Raw genomic sequence first — 27083 nt, 5'->3', positions numbered from 1 at the left:
ATTCCAAATCCAGTGCATTTCCTCCCCCCCAAAGTCAAATCACTCAGAGTCAAATTGAGCTTTGCATTTTGAAGGGTAAACCTCTAAGATGCTTTTGAAATGGTTTTAATATGTTTTGAGATCATCATTTATCTATTCATACAGACAACTACAGTAGAACCATCAATTACTCATGGTTTTCGCTATTTTGAATTTTGGTCACTGGAATGATGATGTGAAACTTTCACGGCGTATCATGTCTACTTCACGAACAAGAGTAGCAGAGCAAGCGCCAAAAAAAAAAAACATGCAAAAAAAAAAAATCTGACCTGAGTGCTACTTTTGTATAAAAAAAAAAAAAGTATTACATGAAGACATTTCCCACATACAGATACTAATGTACACACAAAGTACGACATTTTAGCAGCGTGGAAGTCCAGCAGCTCGTACCATTAACCTCCACCAGCACTCAGCCTACTCGTTCCCCTGGTGAGGAACAGATGCGAAGCGAGAGGAACAAATGGAAATCCAACTGGAAGCACACACACACACACACACACACACACACACACACACACACACACACACACACACACACACACACACACCCAGAACAAGTCCGCCTGTTTCGTCGCAGCTCGCCTACTCGCGCCTGGCTTCCTGTCAGACGACGTTGGGGTGGGGGGTGGGTGGGGGGGAGAAGACTGCCATGTTTGAACGCACAGCTGCTGGGGGGGGGCTGCAAGAATAAGAATGCCCCCCTTACTGTCCCCCCATATCTTGACCAATCCCGCCATCTTGCTCTACCTGCCGTCCCCAGCCGATCCCACGAAAAACTTGGCGGCAGATGTTGCGAGCACCAAGTTGGCTCTGAAGTGCCTCCCTGGTTCCCAGCGCTTGCCCGACAACACAGTCAAAACGCATCAAATCTCTTTATTTGTGCCTGGGGCGAGTTCGGCACCACAGCTGTGGATGCCCCCCGCTCCGCCGCCGCCTACCTTTGGTGTCGAAGGCCCTCAGGCACTAAATGTGAGACCCCCGGAAAAAAAAAAAAACTGTTTCCCTCTCATTTTTTGTCTTGCTCGTCTGCATCGACTGGAACATGCAGCAGTGGCTCAGGGCAGTGGCACAGAATTCAACTGTGTAACTAAGTGAATGTGGGGGGGCAGAAAAGGGAACTGTGGGGTGTTTATTCCACTGTGGGACCGGTTGGAGGACGGTGACCCGTGCCGAACAGATGTTGGTGACAACTTGCTTCCTTACACCTGTACGAATACCCCAGGAAACGCTGGCTGAATGATTCATGACCCAGGAGGATTCCTGTCCGCCATCAAAAGCTGCCCCCCAGTCCTACTTTTGACAGCCAACTGCAAAGGGATGCTATGGAATCATCACGTTGGAGTGAAAAAAAAAAAAAACCTAAACTGATATTTCGTGAAACTTCCTCAATAGACCATGCAATATTTTGAGGCAGTTAACGTTGGGCTTTTACAGGCGATTTTCATCAGAACGGAGTGGGGCAACCCTACCCAGTAGATGAATGCTTGACGTACGAGTACCCAAGAACTTCAAACATTCACGAACCAGGAGGGTTCCCGTTCACCATCCAAAAATGCTCTCGCCAACAACACCGAGTACCACCTTATCCACACCATTAACTGTAATGAGTGCGGGTGCGAGGTGCCGGGCGGGGTTTCAATGCATTGTGGGACGGCTGGGGGGCAGTGACACAGACGGCGAACTTTCTTAAATCTCTACAAGCAATACGGATGGGAATTGATCATTTAATTATTTGATTCCATTATCGATACCGCCCATGTATCCGATTCTACGTGATTCCGGATTGATTCTTTAATCATTTCTCATTGGGTGTGGGGAATGAAATAATACAAACGAGTTTGTTTGCTCTCTAACAGTAAAATGATTGTGTGAAAATGAGTGTGAGTGGTTGTTCGTTTATATGTGCCATGCGATTGGCTGGAAGTTCTGGGTGTACTGTGCCTCTCACCCTAAATCAGATGGGATAGGCCTCAGCACACCCGCGACCCCAGTGCGGATAATTGGTTCAGAGAACAGATGGATGATGGATTTCTGCAGCTATTATTTTGGTGTAAATGGGATAATTTTGCAATTAAGACACTACAAATACAAAGTAACTACATTTGAATGGAAAACATTTTCTCTTCAAAACATTTTTTTAGGAAAAAAAAGAAGATGAAAGCAGGTTTGGGTTGTTCAACATCTCCCTTTGACATCTAGATAAGTCGGTTTCTGTGGTTTGTTTTTTGTTGCTCCAATGTCTGCCGTTGACCACAATCCGCTATGCCATTGTATGTCTGCTGCTTTTTAAGATCTCCTGTTAAGACGGGGGACAAATTAGCAATTGTAGTTTAGAACTATTGTTCTTTGCTTTTATCGTCTAGTCATTTATTTTAAGAGTTACACATACAGCAGGTCAGACTGGCCTAAAGTCATTTTTGGTTAATCTCACCCAGCTTCACTTGTTTAGAATTTACTGCTGTCTAATTTTAGAAAAGAAGTAGTTCATCCACACAGTTGAATGACTCACTCCCCTTTGGCTCATTTTGTGTTAAAAAAAAAAAAAAAAACAAAAAAAAAACATGCTGGCCTTCATGTAAATGTGAGGGTTTTTCTTTTGTCATAAAAACATGTATTTCCTCATAGAAAGGCTACATTAGAGCATAAAATTTGACTACATCACATTAGATTAGAGTACAAAGGCTACATTAGACCATTTAAAGTTCATATTTTTCCATTAAAAATATTTTAATTTGCTCAAATGGACTAACTTTGATGTAAATGTTTAATTTGCTATTAAAACGCTCACAAAATGGCTGTATTTGACCACAAAACCATTTTATTGTGGCATAAAAATTAACATTTTTCTTAAAAGCCCATTTCCAGCGTAAATGTAATTTGAGAGTCATTAGAACACTTGATCACAAAAAGGCTGTATTAAATCACAAAAATTGCCTTTGCCTTGAAAGACTCTTATCAGAGCATGATGTTTGTTTTTGCTGAAAATAAAAAAGTGCGTTTCGACCAAATACACCAGAAAAGTTGGGAAAGATTTTAACCCATTGCCCATCAACTGTGACAGGTCAAATCAAAGCCAGCCTTCACTGAACTAAAGAGCAATTACTTCACACTTCAAAGTCAAGGGGTCAGGCTTTATGGATAACTTGATCTTGGCCTAACGATGCAATGGTGAGTAATTCACAGACAGCAGGTGAGGAAAAGCCTTACCTTGTATGTATGTATGTATTTCTTAAGCCATAAAAAAAAATCCGTAAATACCTTAATCAGAAAGCAGAAAAGTGAAAACGGGAAATACACAGAGTTAACTTTAGAGCAGAATCACAGTTTTAGCAGGTCTAACAGCTATAGCAACAGGCAACCTTGAGCTGGCAGAATTCCCAGGTGTGGGATAAAGTCAGAAAGCTGAACCGGCAGCCAACAAGAACAGACAAACTTGAGAACTGGCGGTCATGAACAGGTACTAGTCTCACGTCTTGCATCCAAGCTCATGTGACAGTCTGATGCTACGTACCCACCGGATGCAAAAGATCGCCTCATGTCCTCAGTTTGCTTGCGTGACATATTACTACACTTTGAAAGTAAATGCACTTGATTAGCGCTGTAAACTCGGTAAGGGGCAGGGGTTCCCCTTCACGAGGCACCAACGTTAATTCCCAAGCAAGTTCAGCTCTTCCCATTTTTGAGAATTTAGGCAAAGGAGGCGAATTTCCATGTGACTGCCTCATTTGCACCTCCTCACATGGATTCGCATCTTTCCGCGCGAACTGCATTGAGTTTCTATGTGATCATGTTGAATGAAATGCCCAAAACACTTCTGGTGGGTATATAGCATGATGGTGATAGCATCATCCACCTCGTCTTAGATAGAGATGTGTCACTGACTCTGGCTAATTGCATGTGATTGATTGAACTGAAATCTTTAAATAAATGGTAAAGTATAGACTTTTGATGCGAAAATGTTTTTGTGGTCAAATGGATCATTTTTGTGACCAAATAGTTTCAATAGCAAAATATGACATTCAAATTAGAAACTCGTCTGTTTGAGCAAAAATATAATTTTAATGGGAAATTGTAGCATGTAAAGGTAAAATATAATGTTTTTGTGGTCAAACAGTCTGCAAAATATCACAGGATATTCGATTTTAAGCTAAAATCAAAAATTGTACGGAAAAAGCAGTTTTTCTAGCCAAATATTTTTGTGGTGAAATCCAACCTTTTTGGAAACAAATGTAGCGTTTTAATAGCAAAAAGAGGCTTTCATACCAGGAACTAAGCTATTTGCACTACAATCATTTTTATTTGCCATTTTTAACAATAATGGCAACGTATAACCTTTTAAGACAAAAGATGTTACCGGAGGACCCAACAAGCTCAAGTATCTTCAAAGGAATAATGGGGAAAATCAATAGGTTCACTGACAAAATCTCAAAAGCTTTTACTCTGAAATACCTTATCAGCAGAGGTGGGCCGCATGAGGGATACTCGATCATACTGCCGTCGCAATAAAGCCCACAAAGCATCTAGACGACCCTGAAAGCAAAACATTATTGCTTAGCTCTTGTGTGCCTGTGAATATTCTCAATCATCCACTCCATTTTATTCTCAGGGTATTGAGTCAATGTCTGTTTTAAAAGATGCTTTGTCTCTCATCCAAGCAAGCTTCATCATTTCACGCAGCACGACACCGTTCGGACACACAAGCCAGTGTTTCTGTGGAAAACTCAACTACTTGTGTCTAACTTTGAAGGATGCAGTACACCACATATTTTATAATTCTTTTGGAATGCAAAAAAGGGGGAGAGGCATTAAGTGTCCTGGTCAAGAGTCCATTGTCAGTCCATCAGTTGTTGGGCGGAAACTCCCTCGTTAAATTTCCATTCAATTGTGAAGTGGCTGTGGAGTAGTCGTGCAATCTCTCACCCTCTTTCAAACCATCTGTCTTCCCTTTCCAGAATGTACAAACCTGCCTCCAACAAACAGCACCTTCTTGATTGTTATGTAACTTCACAACCAATATTATTGAGGGAGTTTCCACCAAACGACCCTGGTGGACTGACAATGGGCTCTCGGGCAGCCGGCTTCATGGCTCTCCCCCCTTTTTTTGCATTCCAAAAGAATGATACCATATGTGGTGTGGAGCATGCCTCTAAATTGGTGCATCTAGAAGCATTTTCCATATAACAGTCTAGTGCAGCCTAACTAAGCCTGGTTGCATGAACTGATGAAGCTTGCTTGGGTGACAGGTGAAACAGCATGTAAGACAAACAAAACTGTCCAGTTGCAATCAATTCAATGCTCTGAGAACTTAGCTAATAGTTCTGTTCCAAAATCTTTACCAAACCCACAAGTAAAAATGATTCACCTTAATGGGTGTGTACCACTTGTTGTCCCTTCGGTGGAAAGAAGAGGCGGCGGGTTTGGGAGTGGGCCGCTTCACCATGGGCTCCTCGGCATCCTCGGGCATGGACACGACAGCATTCTTGGCCTTTTCCAAACGGGCGCCCTCTTCTGTGGAACCCTTCTCACCCCAGCGCACCTGCATGTAAGAGAAGCGGTAAGGCACTCAGAACGTTTAGGTAAAGCAGTACCACATTAACCCAATCTATTTGTGCAGAAAAATGTACATTTGACCATATTAGCACAAAAAGTAACATGCTTTCATCAGAACATAACACATGGTCACAAAAAGCTACACCAGACTATGGTTATTATGTTGTGTTTTACCTTGAAGTAAAAAACATATTACAAAGGCTTTAATAGAGCACTTACAGATGCATATCAATGTTTGAAATAAATGTAAATAAACTTTTATTGAATTATTGATTGGTCCAGCAAGAAAACTATATTTTGAGTTAAATGACTATATTTCATCATTAATATTCTAGATATTCACATGTTTTTTTTTTGTTTTGGTGATATCTTCACCAGTAAAAAACATTTTGCTCACAAAAAGGCTCGATTTTAACACAAAAAGGTATTTTGACTTATGGGTGGATCTACAATACGCCGTTCCATTGTATTGTCTGTGTGTGTTGGAGGGTGGGGGGGTATCAGGACTTTTACACAAAGCCCCAGGTAGCTTTGAATTTGGGGGTACGATGGAGAAAAATTGAGAGGAGGGCAAATAGTTCTTATGGCACCGTAGGTCCTCAAGCGGAAACTATCCAAAAAATAAAATAAAATATAATTGTGAGGAGGGAAAATAATTTTTCATTCCACTTTGGGTATTCAATCATGTCTGCGCTGTAAAATCCTTGAAGCATGTATATTCCATGCAGAAATGAGACGCACAGAATCAAGCTGGCACAACTTATTCACCATTTATATTCTGTGCAGGTCGCCCTCACCGTTAGCTGCTATCTTCACAGACGTGAAATGACATAGCTTATAAAGACACTACGCTAAGACTAGAAGCAAGGTATCAAGTGTTCCCTTCTACGCTGTCCTCACGGGGGAAATGTGCAAAGAGGTACGCACTCCCCGATGATGCTGGGAAAACCCTGTGATGACTTAGATAGGTAGAGGAGGAGGCGGACATGTTGACAGCAGACATGACGTGACGGCATTACGACGGAAAGATGAAGGACAGCCTGTCACGTCAGAGTTGTCAACATGCAGATTGACACACGGACAGAGGGTCGTTGGAAAAACAAGCGTAAGCGCTTTTATGTTGACCTGCATTAAGGTTACACGACAATACACCTGACTTTAATATTGAGAACATGACTTTTAGATGAGGTAACTTTTTTTGAAGATATTCTACTGTTCAAACATCTGATTGGATGGTTGAAGGAAGAGGCGAAAGGAGAACAACTGGACGAAGAAAAAAAGAAGAACAAGAAGAGGAGGATGAGGGGGTGAAGAATAGGAAGAATGAAAAGAGGAGGAAAAGCAGGAGGAATATGAGAAGGAAGAATAGGTTGGTGGAGGAAAAACAGCAGAGAAGGGGGAATGACCATGAGGAAGAAGAGCAAAAAGAGGAGGAAGAGAAGGACAAACAATAAGGAAGAGGAAGTAGCGGAGGACAGGGAGGAAGAGAAGCAGGAAGAGAATGAGGAAGAGGTGGAGGAAGAGAGGATGAGCCACTGAAGGAGGAAGGGAAGGAAGGAGGATGAACAAAATGCAGCCGAAAGACAAAAAGGAGGATTAATCAGAGGAGGTAGGAGAATGAGGAAGAGGGAAATGAGGTGGCAAAGAATATGAGGAAGAGGATGAAAGAGCAACAGGAGAAGGGAGAGGAGCATGTGAAGAAGGAGGTGGAGATGGAAAAAAATACGAGAAAGGGAGGACTGAATGATGGAGAGCAAGAGGAGGAAGGGAAGTAGGAAGCAGAGTAAAAAGAAGAGATGGAGGAAGATGAAGACCAAGTGAAGGCGTAAGAGTAGTAAAAGGAGGAGGAAGGAGAAAGAAGATTAAGAGGAGAGAGGAAGAGAAGGGGGAAGGACAAAAATCATGAGATGGAGGAGAAAGAGTGAGAGCAATGAGAAAGAGGATGAGGAACACGAGGAGAAAGTGCAACAGGAGAAGGAGGAAGAAGAGGGAAATGAGAAAGATTAGATGAGAAGGAAGAGGAGGATGAAGAGCATGAGGACAAAGGAGAAAAAGAAGAGGATAAGGAACAAACGAAGAGCAACAGGAGAAGGAAGGAAGAAAGTATCTTGTTGCAGGGTGTACTGCAGCTGTATTTTGCACTGCTTGACCTCCATGCGTTTGATGCCTCCTGCTCCTCGTCCTCCGTAGTAAGATGCATCCACAGTTGGCCATTTCTTTTTGCCCACTGGCTCAGGCTCCTGAAATGGAATAATTACATATATTTACACTCCACGTAATCTTCTTATTGTACGATAAAAGAGAGGGTTCAAATCCTCTTTGAAAACCTAACCCTTGAGTGAAACCTTCACCCTGACTTAAAACCCCAATGTCCAACTTTAACCTGAAATTGAAACCCTAACTTAACTTTAAACTGTGTCTTGAAAACAAAATTTGAAATCCTCACCTTGTCTCAAAACGTTACTATGAAATCCCAAACCGGTCGTGAAATTGTAATTTCAAACCCCAACCCTTCTTAACCCAATCTTAATCCTGATGTGAAATCTAAAACAGGCTTGAAAAGATAAGATAAAATATATTAGCTTGGCTGTTTATCTGAATTTGAAACCCTAACCCTTGCTTGAAAACCTGACACTTCCCCTCACGTCGTCTAAAAACCTTACAATGAAATCGTAATCGCTTTTTCAAATCCGAAACCGGAGTTCAAATGCGAATTTGAAACCCTAACATATGTTTGAAACCCTAACTGTCTTGAATCCCTAAGTTAAAAACCTAACAAAGGCTTGAAAGGCTAATTTGAAACCCTAATTTCAATTTTTTTTTCCTTTTTTTGAAACCGTAACAGTGGGTTTAAACCCTAATTGGAAACTCTAACCCCTTGTAACTTTAATCCTGTTTTAAAACCCTAATCCTTCTTTCAAATCACAACCCAGGGCAGCAAACCAAATTGCAAACCTAACTTTGGTTTTAAACTAATTAGAATCGCTAACCCTTGCTTGAAACTAGACTATACACCAATCTGATTGGCTTGATTAGTATCATTTGATAATTCGCATTCTATGCTGATCAGGCCTGGATCAGACAAGACAAATTGGTCTTTCATGATTGCACTATGTCAGACTACTGCAATGAAATTTTGTATCCCGATACCGCCTCATCCCATCATTTATGATCACTGGGCTTTATCTTTTTAACTCAAATGTATCTTGTGCATATGTATTGTGTGTGTGTGTGTGTGTGTGTGTGTGTGCGTGTGGGGCGGGGGGGGGGGATCAGGAAAAATGTGTGGCGGTCATTGATGCTCGGAAGAGGACATTTATTCACAAATTGCTTGAGTTATTTTCACATACTTTTAATACGATACGGCTCCCAAGCAGGCAACCAAACGTTATCTAGCCTGGGAAGCTAGTGCTAGCCCGAATGGTTGTACGTAAAGTCACAGTGTTCTATCAAATCATGCACAACATTTTTGGAGTGTGTGAAGTAATTTGATTACAATAAAGTAAATGAATTACACTAAATCAGTACCCATTAGGCACGATGGCCCATTTGGTTAGGTGGTTGGCCTCACGGTTCTGAGGTCCAGGTTTCAAATCCCAGCCCCGCCTCTTTTTGCATGCTCTTCCAGTGGCTGCGTGGGTTTTCTCCAGGCACTTCAGTTCTCTCCCAGATCCCAAAAACATGCATTATTTGGAGAGTCTAAATTCCCCTTAGGCGCGATTGTGAGTGAAACTGTTGTCTGTCTCTATGTGCCCTGCCATTGGCTGGCAACCAGTTCCGGGTGTACTCTGGCTCCTGGCCGTTGACAGCTGGGATAGGCTCCAGAAGCCACTGCGACCCTCTTGAGGATAAGCGCAAAAGAAAATGGCTGGATTGATGGATGAAAACTTAAAGTTATGTCAGTGGCCAATCCTTGAATCTCCTCTATAAGTCATTGTTTCCCAGTTGTCTAAAACACTAGAGAATATTTTGAAGATATTTAGTAGACTACACAAAGATACACAGAAATTGAACAAGTAATTTAAATAGACACATTGCTCCATCTTCGATCGGTTATCGTTATTTTATTTACTTTCTTATTGCTGAGCAGTGACCGGCCCCATAAATCCTTAGCGTGTAAAGCCTACTTAAAACTCTAACACTTGTTTGCAACCCTGATTTGAAACGCTAACTTCTACTTGAAACCCTATTTTTAAAAGCATACAATGTCACTCACAGGTGGTGGGGGTCTCGTCGGGGGTCGTGGCGGCGGTGGGTCTTTGATGACCTGGATAAACAGGAAGAGAAAAAAAAGTTACACATGTCAGCAGAAAGTCTGTCAGGAGATGATGTCCACTGACGTTATGACGGAACCTTAACGGCTGACAGGCCAATGAGTCAAAAAGAGCACCCCAACCCCCATCCCACTTCACTGCTGACTCTGATTAGTGTTCTTGTAGAGCAACATGAGGGCCCCTCATGAAAAATGAACAATCAACTTGTTGACAGAGGGATAGAGTCTTAAATTAATTGGACTAGGTTCAGTGCACCCGAGCGGACTCAAGTACTGACGAGTTCATTAAATCCAATAAGACGGGAGACCAACAGCAGAATGTCGAGGAGGAGGAGGACAAGAGGAAGAATAAGGAGCAAGGAGAGGAAGAGGAAAGAGAGGGAGGAGGACCAAAAGGAAGAAGATGAGAAAGCCTTCAGAATGAAGACGGACAATGACGATGAGGAAGAATAGGATGATGAGGAAGACAAAAGGATAGAAAGCAAGAGGAAGAAGGATTGAGCAGGAAGAGGAAAAAGAACACAAGGATAAATGAGGGGAAGGGAGGCTAATGAAGAGGAAGAAGATGAGGGTTTAAAAGAAAATGGAGAATGAAGAAAATGGGGTGAGGAGGGAATGAAGACAGGAGGAAAATAAGATGAGGAAGAAGAAGGAAGAGGAGGAAGAAGCTATGGAGAGAGAAAGGAAGGAGTACAAGTATGAGGAAGAGGGGAAGCAAAGCAAAGCAAATTTATTTATATAACGCACAAGGTAACTCAATGTTCTTTACATGATTAAAAGCATTTAAAAACAAAGAAATTAATGTAAAACATAAAAGAATACAAAAATAAAAATGATAAGAGTACCATTAAAAGAGCGTACAGTGCAAGAAATATTTTAAAAAGAAATACATAATAATAATAATAAAGTTTGGGTTTAAAAAAATTCACACTTGGGGCTGGCGTCACTTCTGTTGGCATTTTATTCCATTTGATGCAGCATAACAGCTAAATGCTACTTCACCATTTTGAGTGGTCTGCATTTAATCGATGAGGACATTTAGTGTAAGGCAGACCTTTTGTCCTTAAAGCCCGGGTGTCAAGCCAATGAACATTCTAAAATAGATATTGTAATGAAAAATACATATAACATTATTCATTTCAATGTCTATACGAAAAAATAAATGTGAGCGGAGAGCGCGTCATCCATGCGCAAAGTTGCAGAAGTGTCATTCTACGATATCCAAGTGGTCGCCATATTCGCTGCGTCCTCTTTCCGTGACGTCACCCGGACATTCGCCAATGAAAACACGCGGTGCACCCTAACTATGGGAGACAAACGCGCTCCGTCTGACACGGAAGCTCTTTTCAAAAAGGAGAACACCACACAACCGAGTGAAGTTACCGGGGCAATATTACACTATTGTTTCAAGTCCTCGGGGCAATATTACACTATTGTTTCGAGCCATATTCAGATGATATCCGATCACGGCCAAACCTCATCCCCGTCGCGCAGCCTTCGCAGAAGCAGTGACCGCCGAACGCGGCACCTCAGCAAGTGTGGCTGATTTTCTATGCCGGTGGTGCCATATATGGAGGAGGTGGAGCCGAGCCTTGCTCCTTTTAGGGGAACGTTCAAAGCCGCTTGTTGAACACCGTCGTGCCGGGGCGCATTACTGCCTACACCTGTTATTTGGAACCCACGAAGCTCTTGTCCTCTACACCCGTGAAATCCATTTTTCACAACGAACCGGGTCTCTTGCAAACTTATGAAGGCTAAATCCATTCTCCCGAGTGTTCAAGCAATGTCCAACAATGCAATGAGCCGGCATTTTGGCTAACACGAAGGAACAACGAGCTACCTTGCCAGAGGTAAAACTAATGGCAACAAACGAGTCAACTAGGGGGCGCCTCTGTCCTGTACGACACTTCCTGCTTCTTCTTGAAAACAAATCTCTCGAGAGGATTTTCATGGCGGGAGTTACAAAAAGCTGTATACGTCAAAATCATGTTTTGTGGTGAAAAAACACATGGGACCATATTGGCTGTGGGGTTTTCCATTAATAATATACCAAAAATCATCCATTTCATGACACTTGACCTTTATGTCACTTAAGATGGAGCATTTCAGTATTTGTTAGATTCATTTCTGCTGGAAAGAAATGATAGGAGTGCCTACTGTAGACACTAGCATCTGTTCCTCACACCACATTACCACCAACATAATGAAATAAAATTCACTGGTCACTGCTTCTGCGAAGAATGCGCGACGGGGATGAGGTTTGTCCGTGATCACATATCATCTGAATATGGCTCGAAACAATAGTGTAATATTACCCCGGTAACTTCACTCGGTTGTGTGGTGTTGTCCTTTTCGAAAAGAGCTCCCGTGTCAGATTGGCGCGTTTGTCTCCAATAGTTAGGGTGCACCGCGTGTTTTCAATTGCGAATGTCCGGGTGATGTCACGGGCGGAGGACGCAGCCAATATGGCGACGACTTGGATATCATAGAATGACACTTCTGCAACTTTGCGCATGGATGACGCGCTCTCCGCTCATATTTATTTTTTCATTTTGAAGTGAATAATGTCATATGTATTTTTCATCACAATATCTATTTTAGAATGTTTATAGGGATGACACAGGGCTTTAAGGACGACCATACTGAGCCTCCCATTTCTATCTTCAGCCTCGGATGTAGTAGCGTGTCTCCTCTAGGTGGATCCAACAAAGGCCCACTTTCGATATCCACAGTTATTAATAAGAGCCTTCCAGATGTGACTGTTCTTTCTGTTCTTTGTTGGCCGTTGTGGCAAATTTCCTCAGCTCTCTCCTCAACGTTTCTGATATTCCAAAGTTTTTTGCCCCTCACTCGAGTAGCGTTATAACACGCCGCACTCAGTCTTTTTCATGTCTTTTTGCTTGTCTTATAGGCAAAAGCAAGATTTTGTTCACTTGCTAGCGGTTTAGGTACCGATGGCTGTAGGAAAAATTAGGAAAAATAGTTGTTACCGCAGCTGGTTTCAGCCTCTACCTCTGTATCCAATGCGTTGTGCTAAGTCTTTCTCAAAACACGCCGGTTCAAAGTGATCAGCACAGAATTTGGAACGTTTCCTATGCACCCTTTTCTGATTAAGTTTCTTCTGGTCAATTGACTTTCCCATCCACTGGTCAAGTACTTGATTTTCACTTAAAAAAAAAAAAATTTAAAAAAAACTGCTGTTATCGTGAAATCCATAAATCACCATTCAATATACAAGGATGGGAACAATATCATGGAACAATAGCACGCAACGCCGAATGAACAGGCTGTTTGGTTCATGTGATATCACAGCACAGAATAGAGCCAAAGACCGGAGGGGGATAGATGGAAAAAGCAAAAGCTGCATTCAGCATCCTATTTTTCAATTTAACTGCTAAGTATATTATCGCTTCAAAAACCTAGATGTGGTTTGTTAAGGGGTCCTAGCTATCAAGAAAAAAATCTTTGAAAATCTTTGTCTTTTAACCTTTGAAATGCCATTTGAAAAGCTGAACACTGGCTTGAAACCCAAATTTGAAACGCCAGCCTTGTCTTGAAACCTTATCATGGGATCCAAAACCATTCTTTGAAACCTCTGCTCTTCTTGAAATTGAATTTTCTGCCGAATAGAAAAAGTGTTGACACCCAACCATAGACACTAACAGCCGTTTCCCACACTGTGTTTAAAACATAGGGCTGGCGTGGCCATTAGCGTAATGAAAGAAAGTCATCAATTAGGTTTAATTAATTCCTCTTTGACACGCTCGTCAGCAAATCCTGTGACCTCTCCATACGCTGCCCGGCGTCATTCCCACCGCCACCGTACGCTCGTCGGATTAGCTCATCCCGAGTAATTACCGAAGCAGATTTTCAGGACATATTGCAGGATAAATAGAGGGAACTTTGTCCCAGCTATTCCTGTTGGACAGATGTGATGGCGAATTAAAATCCATTGAAAAAAAGACGACAGACACGCAACCATGATGGGGTAAGCATCCTCATTCCAAAATGGAATTAATTCATTTTTTCCAGTCAAAATTCTAAAAGTCTCAACGTTAAACTCTATGAATAACTTCCAGATGCATTGGGTTTACAGATTTTATTGTGTTTCAACAAAAAAGCCCGGCTTTGGTCTTAACCAAAAGTTATCACTTTTCAGCATGAGGCCAAAACTGGACGGCATCTGTATTAACACTAACAGCAGTTGATGGTGCTAGTATGAAGACACTTTTTAAAGTATCCCATCGCCCCTGTTCTTACACACTCCCTGTCAAAGAAATGGGAGACTATTGTTTAACATCGCTTTGAAGAAATGAAGACTCTCACTTGAACATATTTCTCCAAAAATGGAAAAAAGGGTGTGCTTCTGCTGCACTCTTTCTTCATCACTCCCAGGTTTATTGTAAAACTGCTTCACAAGCAATACAGACTAGGATAGAAAAGAGTAGAATTTATTGCCATTGTCACAGAAACGATGAGTATCAGTTGAGCATGAGGTAAAAAGAGCACAATTATCAAAAGACAGAGAAACAATTGATTTGTGAAAATGGCCATAGTATTGTATATGGTTACATAATTTAATATAGGTATTGCACAATTTTTTAAGATGGTATTGCACAGTCCTTGTTCATTGCACTTGAGTGTAAAATGCAGGGGGCGGAAGAGGGGGGTGTGGAGGGGGAATTACTGGTTCTAACTGAGAGGGTTGGGGCATGTCACAGATTGGCGGTAGAAGCTGTTTTTGACCCGTGTTACTGTAAACTTTAATGTCCTCTGGCATTTTCGAGCTGGAAGAGGGTAGAAAAGTGAAGGTCCAGGGTGGGAGGAATCCCTTACTTCCTTATTAGTCTGACAGTGTAGGTTTCCCTGGGGGTGTGGAGACAATCACTCACTCTGCTGTTTTCACTACCCATTGCAGGTCCTTCATGTCCTTTACAGTATAATATCAAAACGAAAAATTGCGATGATTTGAAGACCTCAATCCATTTTCTGAGCCGCTTATTTCCACAAGGGTCATCGCATCAAAGAGCTCACAGGTGTGAAACGTTGCTTGTCAATGACTAGATACTTATTTTTCAACATAATTTAAGTATTTAAATATCAGACTGGGATATTATTGATTTCTTATTTTGCTATTTAGGTGATGATAAAAATGACAGGTCTTTCTCATCTTTTTAAGTTTAAGAACTTGCACAATTGGTAGCTGATTTAATACTTTTTTGCCCCACTACGTGTGTGTATTCTCTCTACTGAAGCAGGGGACTTGCTGTGTCCATTCTTTGTGCAGCGGACTGTGTGTTCACATCAAGGACACCTGCTACCGGGATGCTAGCTTGGTTAGCTACGGCCTGGGCGATTGCTCTTGCCTGACACCTTGAAGAGCTGGAGAAGTCAACTTCAAAATAAAAGCCTGACAATTCTCACGGCATTGAATCCATGACAAATGAACTGCTCAGTTTGTCCAATTGGGATCAATTAAATGCTGTGAGAATTAAATGACCTGGATGAATGAGAATATTCACACAAAAGCCTGACAAGGCAATAATATCCAATGTTGGAGCTTTTACTTTGAAGCTGGCAGTTGGTTTGCACGCTGGAGATGTCCAGCGTGTTGCCATTGTGCTTTTTTGTTTTGATTTTGTGTTTCAATATGAACAATGTTGTTGGAGGTGGCTGGACATTGACTTTTTGACTGGAGGCAGATATTGTTTACATGATGGCTTGAACTCAAACTTTGTACAATATTGTCCAAACCATAATGATATCAATCAAGATATCTAATATCCTGATTGCTGGGTTGGGTTATGTGACGCCTGTGAAGGCCTCCGTGACGTTAATTTCAGTCGTTAGCAGAGCGTAACATTGCCCAACATGACTGCCTCCTCAAATAGGTGAAAACTGATTCATTTACTTTATGTTTAATTCTTATACCACAAACACGACACAAATTTCTGAGTACTGGTGCTTCAATCAGCCTCGCCTGTGTGGGGATTGCATTTTCTCCTAATGTCTGTGTGAGTCTTATCCAGGTACTACGGTTTCCGCCCACATCCCCAAAACATCCATGGTTGGTTAATAGACCCCTCCGTACAGGGCACTTAACCACGCCTCCTGAAGTTACGTCACCCCACGTGTGCTAACCTCAGACAAACAATTAGCAAAAATGGTGGCGTAGGAAGAAAAGACTAGAGCGAAATTGTCCGATTTACCATCTGATTTCTCACTCCCATTCTTAGCGAATAGTGAAATATCGTTGAAAAGCAGACAGCAAGGCAAGTATTTCAGCGAGGGGTATTTCAATGGTATTTACATGCATATCGACGGAGAAACCATTGATATCAGGGCGAGATCTTTCCTGAGTCAGAGGAAGACCGAGAAGCCACACAATATAATATATTATAACCCAAAGACGAATTCGTCATTGACAGTTTCCTATTTTCGTGTTACACATCACACTTGTGTGCAGAATCTGTATGTGTATCTGTATAGCCGTTTGTGAACCGCTGTATGAAGGAAAAGAAGGCGAGGCTTGATTTACGAGTTGTTTCTCTCGTTTTCTTTGTGTAACGTCACGCGCTCCCCTCAATAATTATTCTTGAATTAGTGCCGAACCTACGTAAGTCCCGACCGAGTACGACAATCACTACTTTATAGTGTCCTCAAACATCCTTCCTTCAGTCTTGGTGTCTCGGTGCACGTCGAAGGCTTTTAGGAGTGCTAGTCCGGTTTAGCTTAGCTCACCGCCAAACAGAGACACGTTTGTGCAGTCAGATCATCGCAAAATGTTGCTCAACACAGATCAAGTGTGTCAATCATTCACACGTAGCTATGTTATGCAAGCGAAGAACTGCTAATTAATTTATATGAGACATGTATTGAAAATCAAATACAGGCCTTACATTTGTGCAAACATATCTGTTCCGGTTGATTTTAGATGGATTCAGTTGATCATACGATCTTCCACAAAGTTTGATCCATCGAAGACATCTTTCGTACTCGGTCTTCTGTTCCGGTTGATTTTAGATGGATTCAGTTGATCATGCCGTCTTCCACAAAGTTTGATCCATCGAAGACATTTTTCGTACTGGGTCTTCGGTTTTGGAAAGGGTACGAATTGAACTCCACCAACTAGCCTTTCAGGATACCTGTCGTCACTATTATAAAGTCCGTGACTATGACTCTTAACCATTTCTATTGTTAAAGAACCCAAATGCGTGAAAAAACGCTAAACAAAATCTATACTGGACCATGCAACGATGTCTGAGGTAATAGGGGACGCCAACATGGGGCGTGGTTTATGCAGATCTCTGGCCTCTGATTGGTTAGCGACGCGGATGACGCAATTTCTACAAAGGGGTCAATTGAAGACTGTAAATTGCCCTAATGTGTGAATTTGAGTATTAATGTTTTTTTTCCTCCTCCCTTGTGCATTGCTACTGATTGGCAAGCAGTTACCCCTCCGCTTGCCCGAAGATAGCTAGGATAGGCTCCAGCAAGCCTGCGACCTGAAAATTGATGGACGGATAGAGTAATGCTGGCAAATAAACATACACTTTGGCAAAATATTTTTCCCTTTCCTTCTGCATTAAAAATGAACTATCTAGAGGGGGTTCATTGTTACTGCTGTTAGCAGCACATCAAGTGCCATGTAAATGTGGCTCCAATTGATCTCTGATATCGATAAATAAATGATTGGCAAAGAAAATCAACGTGAGTGAGTGAGTGAGTGAGTGAGTGATCGAGTGATCGAGTGATCGAGTGATCGAGTGAGTGAGTGAGTGAGTGAGTGAGTGAGTGAGTGAGTGAGTGAGTGATCGAGTGAGTGAGTGAGTGATCGAGTGAGTGAGTGATCGAGTGAGTGAGTGATCGAGTGAGTGATCCGCTGGCTCTACTCCGAGCCGGGATTTTGAGTCTCATTCCAACTTGCCGCAGACTGGCAGGGGTATAAAGGGGGGTGGGGTGGGGGGGGTTTAAATATTAACAAGGCACACATGGCCCTCCTCTTATGCCACGTTCCCCGGGTGCGAGGCGACAGCAGCTCCCCGCACCAAGACAAACACAGCGGCGGCCAGACATGCTGCAGGGGGTTTACATTTTAATGCCTTTGTTGCCGTTCCAAAATATGCTTCCGTCTCATGCTGGGCGCCGACCCTGCAGGTTCCACCCATGCCAGGTGACGTCTTTCTGGTGATGGGGGCAAGAGGGGGTTTGTGTTCGTGGATAGAAAAAGCAGGGACACGGGGAAAAAAAGCGCCATCTGTGCCCCCACCACCCCCCCAATCCCCCAGTCCCTCATAATCTGTTGTGGATTTTTCTAAAGTGGCTGCTAGTGTTTTCCAAAGGGCCTGAGGGTACGCTGAGTTTACTCGAGCACAAAGTACAAGCGGCTCTCAAAGAGAACAATGGGGGAGGTCGCACTCTCACAAGAATTGCGGTGACAGAAGTGATGAGGAAAAGAAACTGAAGGGCCGTGAGTTGGAACTTTGGGATCGACAAAACGGTTTCTATGCGTGGAACGGTATTTGTTGGCAGTATGGTCTGCATAGCACCTCAGATTTTTAATCTTTGCGTAGATGCTGCATATGTGGATGCCTGTTGCAGTATCGCGGTTTCAGAGTGTCACGGTACTGCAATTACAGCTCTAAAATTTATTATTTTTACATTTTTAAACTGTAAAAACCTTTTACACTGAAAACACTGCAGTGTCGCAAAGCATTGTGGGAGTGACGCAAAGCATGCTGGGAGCATGTAAGTAGCATCTATAGCGCATGTATTGTGTCAATTATTTCTCAAGTCATGCTTTTGTTTTATTATTTGCTAGTTAGTTTTGTTTGCTCTGGTGTGATCATTTTAGTCTCGATGTGACACAGTGAGTGTGTACAACATCGTCGGTAATGACCGACCTACACAGGCAGTGTTAGCTAACCCTAACATATAAGCAATGTAAGCTTCTTCTGCTTGCATATGTGTAATGCAATTGGTCTTCACTGCCCCGTGAGCCCCATCATATAGTAGCTTACACACACGCTAAAACACATGCTGGCATGCATGCTAAAATCGTAACCAGTGTATTCAAATGTACCTTCATTGGATAAGTCACACAACAATCGTGCACATAACGTATGCTGCCCATTTTGGGGAAAATTTAAGACTGTTAAGTGCATCTTATGGTTGCAAAAATGTGGTACATATACACAGATATATTGATACTGCATCCATTATTCACAGATTTTTGTTATTCGCGGGGTGTAAGGAACGTAACCCCTGGGAATAATGTGGGAACATTGTACTGAAGACATTTGGGTTCAGGTCAAAATATGAACCTGAGACAACACTTTCTCCACCTTTTCTACCACCTTTTATTTAATTGTATTTACATCTTGATGTGTGGAACAACTAAGGACAAAGCACCTTTTGTTTGAAGCCATCTTTTAAAGTGAGCAAAAATATTGGAACATGCGACAGATGGGTGTTTCTAGTTCACACCTTCACATCTCTCAATGTTTCTGTCATCCACTGCTGTTGATACCCTTAGGCAGCCTGTTTGAAGTCTATTGCTTAGTAGACCAGTAGTTTCTTTTTCAGGACATTCTAAATTGATGTATTGGCTATGCCCAATGTTTGTGCAATAACTCCGATCGATTTTCCCCACTTCTCTCAGCTTCATATAGTTTGCTTTTCTTCCATTGACAGCTGTTTGGGCTCCATGCTTGCTTAACAGAAAATGCAGTTTTCACTGGGTTAAACCCAGAGCCAAAACAAGCACCAGCTAATATTTAAGCAAACAATCTAAAAGGAAACATTTGAGCATTAGTTACATGTTTCAATACTTTACAAAGGAATTGATCTTGTTCCAATAATTTTAGAGGGGACTGTACACAAATGATTAATTGGAAACTCTAAACTGCCTTTAGTTGTGACTCTGAGTCCAAATTGTTGTTTGTTTCTATGTGCCATGTGATTCGTTGGCAACCAGTTCAGTGTACCCTGCCTACTGCCCAATGATAGGTAGGATGGGCTCCAGCACAAAATGGATGGATGTACATATGTTATTTTTGCTTTCCTGCAAAAATACATGCAAATACTGTAAGTATTTTCAGATGTTTATTTCATGAAGAAATGTGACGAGTTTTACAAGGCATCAAAAACACATTTCAAGATTTCAGAATTGACAAAATGCTCATTTGTATATTTCTACTTTTTACTGAATCACTATCAGAGAATTTAAAATCAATATTGAATCATATCTTTTAAAAGAAATTCAAAATCAAACCGAATTGCAACATAAATAATCAGGAGGAGTGAGAGCTGGGTGGTGGCTGAAGGTAGGGACCTTGGCAATCGAATCTTCTGGACACTCTTCCACTTTGGAGTGGCCCATGGTGAGAGGTGCTGAGCAAGTGTAGGTATACTTATTCCACCCTGGCTTGGCACTTATACATTGAGATTCACCTCAGTGGAAGAGAGAGTAGCCCCCCTCCGCCTTCAAGGGGGTTAGGGGGCACGACTATCGTTTGTACCGATACAACAAACAGCAAAAGCGACCCTTTTTGGAGTCTTGGAGGGTTGGATTCCACTCAGGGTGACCTTTTTCACTGATTCAGGTCATAATGGACAGAATTTCTAGGCGCGGCACAGGCATAGAGGCTGTGCAGTCTGATGGACTCAGTATTGAATGGCAGGGGGTTTTGCCAGTGTCTTTCTTATGGTAGAGTCATGAACACTGAGCTTAACTAAGGCCAGCAAGACCTGCAGGTCTTTAGATGTTGTTTGAGGTTCTTTTCTGACATCTTGGATGAATCGTCATCGCAATCTTGGAATAATTTATTTGGTCGTCCACTCCTGGGAAGGTTAGCCACTGGTCCCAGTTTTCTCCATTTGTGGATAAATGGCTCTGACAGCAGTTCGCTGGTGCCCCAAAGCCTTCCAAATTGGTTTGTAACATTTTCCAGACTGATGGATTTCAATCCCCTTTTTCTCATTTCTTCTTGAATTTCTTTGTATCGTGGCATGATGCATTGTTTCTTGAAATATTGTAGCCTACTTCACATTCTCTGACAAATTCCATTTAAACAATTTATTGAGTCAACAAGTATGCTGGTAATTAGGTTTGGGTGTGGCTTATGAAAGTGAAGTCACCTTTCCCAAATTTGCGGTTAGTCAATTAAACAAGTGAGCGGGAGGGGAGCAATTACCTTTTCACAGGGGGTCAGAAAGGTTTGGATTTTTTTTGTGGCCAAATAAATCATCATTTGAGAACTGTATTTTGTATTTCCTTTGGTTGTCTCTGAGTAACCTTAAAATTGGTTTGATGATTTGAAACCTTGTGTGCGGAAAAAAAATATGTACGACAAATTACGGTAATAGACCTATAATGGACTTATAATTGTCATTCCACTGCTAAACTTGAAGCATTGACCAGTCATTTCAACCATCGTCTGGTGTTTTCTCTGCCTTTGACACAATCTTGAAAACCAGGAATTTCCCAGGCTGCATTTTGTCCCAGACAATACACAACGGGCACAAGCAGAGTTAATTCTTCGATAGCCGAACTTTGCTTTCATCCCAAAATTTGGTCTGGAATTTGGCCAAAGACGAACATAATAACCACATCAAAGCACCTCAAAGGAAACAAAATGGCCTCTCTTGTTGGCAAATTGTGTCAAGAGCACAGAGCAACCTATGGACCTCAGCCGGCTGGCCGCTAATGTCGCCTAGCAACGGCACACAAAGAAGCTTAAAAAGGAAGCAAAGACGGTCACCAAAAGATGGCAGCCACCCGCCGGTGACAGATTGTGTGAAAGCGAACAAAATCTTTTGTTTGAGCACCACTGGCGTCACGGCACTACCTGGGGGACAGACGTGATTAATAATAAGCGCGGAGATTGATGGCGCTTTTTGTCGGATTTGCAGCCATTGCTACGCTGTTCTGTTATTGCTCTGTTTGCTAATCCTGTCATTCGCACTGTTTCAGTCACAATGTTTGGAAGACAGAAATAAAATAACCTTTTACACTGCTTGTAAAAAGTGACTGACCAACTGTCATCCTATTGTATTAAAATTAGTTGCCACTCTTCTGTGTGAAAATCAATGACAATCTAGGACGAACGTGACCCAGCGAAAAGAGTCTTTTACACTGCGTAAAACATTCTCATGTCATTTTTCTCAGCATCGCGATTCTGTTTAAAAGGTTGGAAGATTGGGGGTGCAAAATCAATACGCCAATTGTAACAAGACTGTCTTCCTGGTGCATGTGTGGAATGGTAGCTATAATATGACCCAGAAAAAAAAATTCAGATTGTTTGTAAAAGGTGGTATTTTTCCATCATAGCTGTTCCAAGTAAAAGGTACCAACATTGAAATGGGGCCATGAAACCAACCCAGAAGATAGTTACTCTTGTGTTGAAAGCATTTGTGTCTCTGTAAAAAAAGGTACCTCCACATATGGTAAGGCTAATGCGACCAGGCAAAACAGTCCATTGTCACTACCTTCAAAAGATTCAACCCCCAGTTTCCCGGTTTTGCTATTCTGTATAAATGGCAACAACGCAAAATAGGGGCACAAAGTCGACTCAACAGTTGTGACTCGGCAGTCATCCTGTTGCATTGAAAGCAACATATTCTTTTCTATTTGAAAGGCAGTAATATGGAATGAAGGGACTAATGTGACCCATCTGAAATCCCCTTTTCCGTTGCTTGAAAAAGATGGCATTTTTCTCTGTTTCTATATTACATCATCAATGTGGAATGGAGGGTGGACCCAGCAATTTTCCGTCTTTGGTGATACTGGTAGAAGCAGGATTGTAATTCCTGTGTAAGGTGTCCCAGCAAAATGGGACAGGGATGTTGAGTTCCACATTCAACACTTGCCATAGTTTCCACACCAAATATGAGGTCTATTTGTGGACTTGACTTACATACGTTGCACCATATTATAAGGCGCTAAAACATATGGATTATAACAGAACTAGGAATAATGGAACCAGGCAAAAAGCCCCTTTCACAATGCCTATCAAATTTGCCGCTTTCTGTTTTTTTTCCCCCTGTGTTTCTGCATCATTGAGGTCAACTCAACAATTTTACGGCTTTACAGGTACTTTCAGAGGCAGGATGGATATGAGTGCTGGATACAAAGTCCCTTTTTACAGTCAGTCCTGAATTGTGTGCTATAATAGACTTACCACAGTGCAACACAGGGGCCAGAACCACCACATGAGTGCCAGAGCCACCAGAGCAAGAAGGACCAGGAACACGATGGCCACCACCAGACCGTTGGACTGCAAACATGTCTTAATTATTGTCATTATAGTTTCATTTTATCATAAATTAACAGATTGGTACGATTTTGACTTACAAGTGACCTGACATCCAACCTGCTGCTTGAACAATTTTTCTTTGCATTGTGAGCCCAAATCTGAGAATTGAGTGACCTGGATGATGCAAGCAGTAATATGTATGTGTTGTTTCAGAAACCAGTATTTTTTTTTTTTTTGGGCGGGGGAAAACCAACTCTATATTGTACATCTGATTATTAAACAACAGAAAAAAATCTGTGCCATCCATCTATTTTTGTACTTTGAGTCTTGAAAAATCAACCAAAATGTAGCAAAACAACTGGTAATGTGGGGAAATCTGCTCTGAAAAGGGCTGGCTGGAATTGAATCATTTAACTCAAAATGAAAACACAAAGAGCACGGAGCAGACGCTAATGTTGAATGGCAAACGGACAACCTGAGAGACTAATGTTTTTTAGGTATATTAAGTTTACAATAGAGTGGTAAAACCACAGCAACAATGGTGACAAAGAAATTCCTTTTTGTGTGTGTGTGTGTGTGTGTGTGTGTGTGTGTGAGAGGTTGAGGGAGGGCGGGGGGGCTGGAATAGATTAATACCAGTACATTTAAATGGGCAAAATTGAGTTGCTGTGTGAGTAATTTGAGGTCAGGAATGAATTTAGCCTGTAAGTCAAGGTACCACTGTATTTCTATTCAAATAATGAAAAAAAAAAAAAACTCACACAGGTGGAGGCAGTGATGGTGTACGCACTCGAGATGAATGACTTGCCATTGTTCAAGCTGATGAGCACGTCCATGGTCCTGGGAACGAAAAAAATTACTCAACTTTTTTGATGCTTGGTGGGGGGTGGAGGAATGTAGCCATCAGACATGCAAACAAAGCATACAACCATTCAAGCAAATATTCCCTCTGTTCTGAGGGAAAAACATTTATGGATCTGGATTATAGTACTACACTGAAGGAGCAGCAATCTAAACTTAAATAGTAATAAAAATCTACAGTATATTGAGGTTGGAAAACAATGAACCACGGTATAGTGATCTAACAGTGTGAAATGAAAACAAATTGGATTCTTTTTCCTGGCTAGTTTAACAGTATAAAATGAGAGGGGAGGCATCAACAAGTTGACCAAAATCGTCATTGGAGTGCACTGGGGTGTAGAGGGGTGTTGGGGGAGGGTTCGAGATGCCTTGTGCTGCTTAAATATTTAGCGTGTAAATAAGGGGTAAGGTGCCAAGGCAGCAGAATATTTATGGGGGGGCGTAATGGACACAGGGTCTGCTCGCTCATCTGTTAGGATTCACGAGAGGATTGGCCGCCTCAGGCCAAATCCAAAAGCAAAGAGACTCCTCCTTGTTAGTATTCTGCACTCCAGGCCAGGGCCTCACCATTCGGCAACACGCCTCTTTTCTCCTCTCCCCCTCCTCCTCCTTCTTCTTCTTCTTCTTGTAGACCTTTTTTGTCAGGCAGAGGATTTGAGGCGTTTCCGAGCTATCCTGAATTCTCATTAAGGTGACGGTAACGGAGCGTAGTAGACATATGGAAATTGCGGTGCCGTTCATCATTAGGGTTTTAATTGCGGGCCATTATGCCCCGGAAGCCATGCCCAGCGAAAAAACTCATAGTACTTTGTGAGGCTTGCTACCGCATACCTGCTCAACATCCAGTGAATTTGCCACACATTGTTCACTTGATGATGGCAAAAAAATTAAATAAATGAGCAAAACAGTGGTATCACTATCATCACAGAGTGTATTTACAATATCAGTTATATTAAACCTCTCAAACGTCCATGTATTTCATGCACATAATGGTAGGGTATTTGAAATATAGAAAAAATATAGAGGATTTTTGTAAACTATATATATGTTTAACTTTTTTTAAATACCATCTAAAATAACCCTCGCTTAAAAATGTTGAAAGTCAGACTGACCTCTTAAAAGTTTACAATTTTTAAAAAATATTGCCTATGGAGGAGAAGTAGTAGAGAAAATGGATGGATTGATCAATGTTTTAATGTTTAAAATAATATAGGGGCAAAAAAATTATAAAATAATACAAATAGAGTGGAATCTCAGGTTAAGAACACCTCAGTTTACAAATAATTTGGGTGAAATACAAAATTTATGTAGAAAAATTACCTCTAGTTACATATTTGCAGCTTGCGAACTGACTCAGCATGGATGAACACATGTTGTGATTCTACTCAATCTGAATGACGATCACTGCCTGTGCACATAACGCTTGTAAACTTGTATACATGCTGAAAACTAGACTGCTCCGTGGTGCAAGGCGGAAATTGGTTTTAGCTTGAAATTCCATCTCAATATCTTTGATCATCCAATCAAAAATCTAATCGTGTTTGTAAGTGAAATCATAAAAAATGAACTGGCCAAGGTTACCAAAAATAAAAAATCCGCTGCACTTAAGCTTCCGAAGGGCACAATGGTCTTTTCTTAAATGGAAGATTTGAGGACAACAAAAACCCTTCCGAGAGGAGGCTGTCTGGAGAGAGCTAAAGAAGAACCCAATGATCACTTTGGCTGAGCTCCAAAGATCCAGTCAAGGGAATGGGAGAAAGTTTGAGAAAGTCAACCTGCACAGCAGCCCTCCACCAAACAGGGCTTCATGGTCTGAATTCCAAGATGGTGAAAAACGAGGCACTCTGGTTTGATCATACCAAGACAGAAATTTTTGGCCTTAATTCTTAGAAGTATGTAGCTCAGTGCTTAGAGCATTGGTTTGGTAAACCAGGGGTTGTGGGTTCGTATCCCACTGGGGACTCCACTCCCTGAGAAGGGTTGCGTCAGGAAGGGCATCCGGCATAAAAATTGTGCCAGACAATGTGAGTTCATCTCAGATGCTACGCTGTGGCGACCCTGAAAGGGACAAGTTCAAAGAAACTTACTATATGTTGAAAAAAAATAGGCACTGTCATGCTGCCGGTCAAACTGTGTTAGTGTTAAAAAAAAAAAAAAAATCAAGGATAAAATATTTTCCACTGGTGTTACGCTTATACGGTTTTTCTTTTTGCATTTTAGAATTAACAGGCACCACAATGCTCCCAGAGCCCCATACATCTCATATTAACGAGTGTAGAGTGTATCCATCCCTTCGCGGAAGGAAAAGCAAATCTGAACTCTTCGTGTTAGAACATGATGTTGAACAAGCTCCGTAAGAACCGTTTCCAAATTTGGTGAATTTTAATAGAGACATTTTCCAAATTTGGTGAGCTTCATTATGAACTTGGAAAAACATCTGAGTTTTAATCTGAACCCTGTTTGTTAGTTTTAGTAAGTACTGTTTCTGATTTCTGATAGCTTTAATGAATACTTCTTCCAAATTCAAGTAGCTTTAATCAAAACTCTTAGTAGAGGTGATCTTTCATCTTCGATTTGTGTCAGTTGTAACATGGAATATTACAATGTATGTCTGTCTTGAAGTCTTAAAGTGGACTGAATTTTGGCAAGCTTCAGCCAATGCGGTTTAACGTGGACTTTTCCGATATTTGTGATCTTTAAGGGAAACTCATTCTATTTTAAGGGAGATCTGATACAATCTCAACATTGGTGAGGCTTCATATGAACTTTAGATTTGGCTGAAATTTAAAGTGCTCTAAGAATTTTTATGAGCTTTAGTGCTTATTTTGCGATTCACTGAGCTTTATTTAACACACATGCTTCCAATGTTCTCAGTTTGAATGTGGATTGAGGATGGATGTTTTGAGTTTAACAAGTTTTAAAGAACTTTTTCAAATTTTGGCAAGCTTTATTCAGTGAGATTAAATGTGGACCGCTTTCAATTTCGGTTTTCATCCAAATTATTTTAACGTCAGTGAGCTTTAACATGAAATCCAATTATCAGTGAACTTTAATGCAGACCTGGTGTGGCTCAGCTGGTGGAGTGGCCATCTCCCAAACTAAAA

The 27083-nt window shown here is 41.5% G+C and overlaps 1 protein-coding gene across 2 annotated transcripts in view; it reads right to left on the bottom strand.

Annotated features, from left to right (window-relative positions):
- antxr2a (ANTXR cell adhesion molecule 2a) overlaps positions 1-27083 on the bottom strand; it is a 96578-nt gene that overhangs the window by 25986 nt on the left and 43509 nt on the right. The window contains exons 12-18 of one of the 2 annotated variants that reach the window (XM_061816518.1): positions 23880-23958; positions 23044-23139; positions 9806-9856; positions 7740-7829; positions 5402-5575; positions 4489-4569; positions 785-2335 (exon numbers count right to left, since the gene is read on the bottom strand). In XM_061816518.1, the coding sequence (XP_061672502.1) occupies positions 2300-2335; positions 4489-4569; positions 5402-5575; positions 7740-7829; positions 9806-9856; positions 23044-23139; positions 23880-23958 (607 nt within the window). In that variant the 3' untranslated portion in view covers positions 785-2299. Of the gene's footprint in view, positions 1-784; positions 2336-4488; positions 4570-5401; positions 5576-7739; positions 7830-9805; positions 9857-23043; positions 23140-23879; positions 23959-27083 lie in introns of those variants that run through there. The other variant, XM_061816517.1, reaches the window with a different exon arrangement.

This window comes from Syngnathoides biaculeatus, chromosome 4 (assembly GCF_019802595.1).
Source record: "Syngnathoides biaculeatus isolate LvHL_M chromosome 4, ASM1980259v1, whole genome shotgun sequence".
Classification (NCBI taxonomy): domain Eukaryota; kingdom Metazoa; phylum Chordata; class Actinopteri; order Syngnathiformes; family Syngnathidae; genus Syngnathoides; species Syngnathoides biaculeatus.
This window is presented reverse-complemented; position numbering and strand designations above follow the sequence as displayed.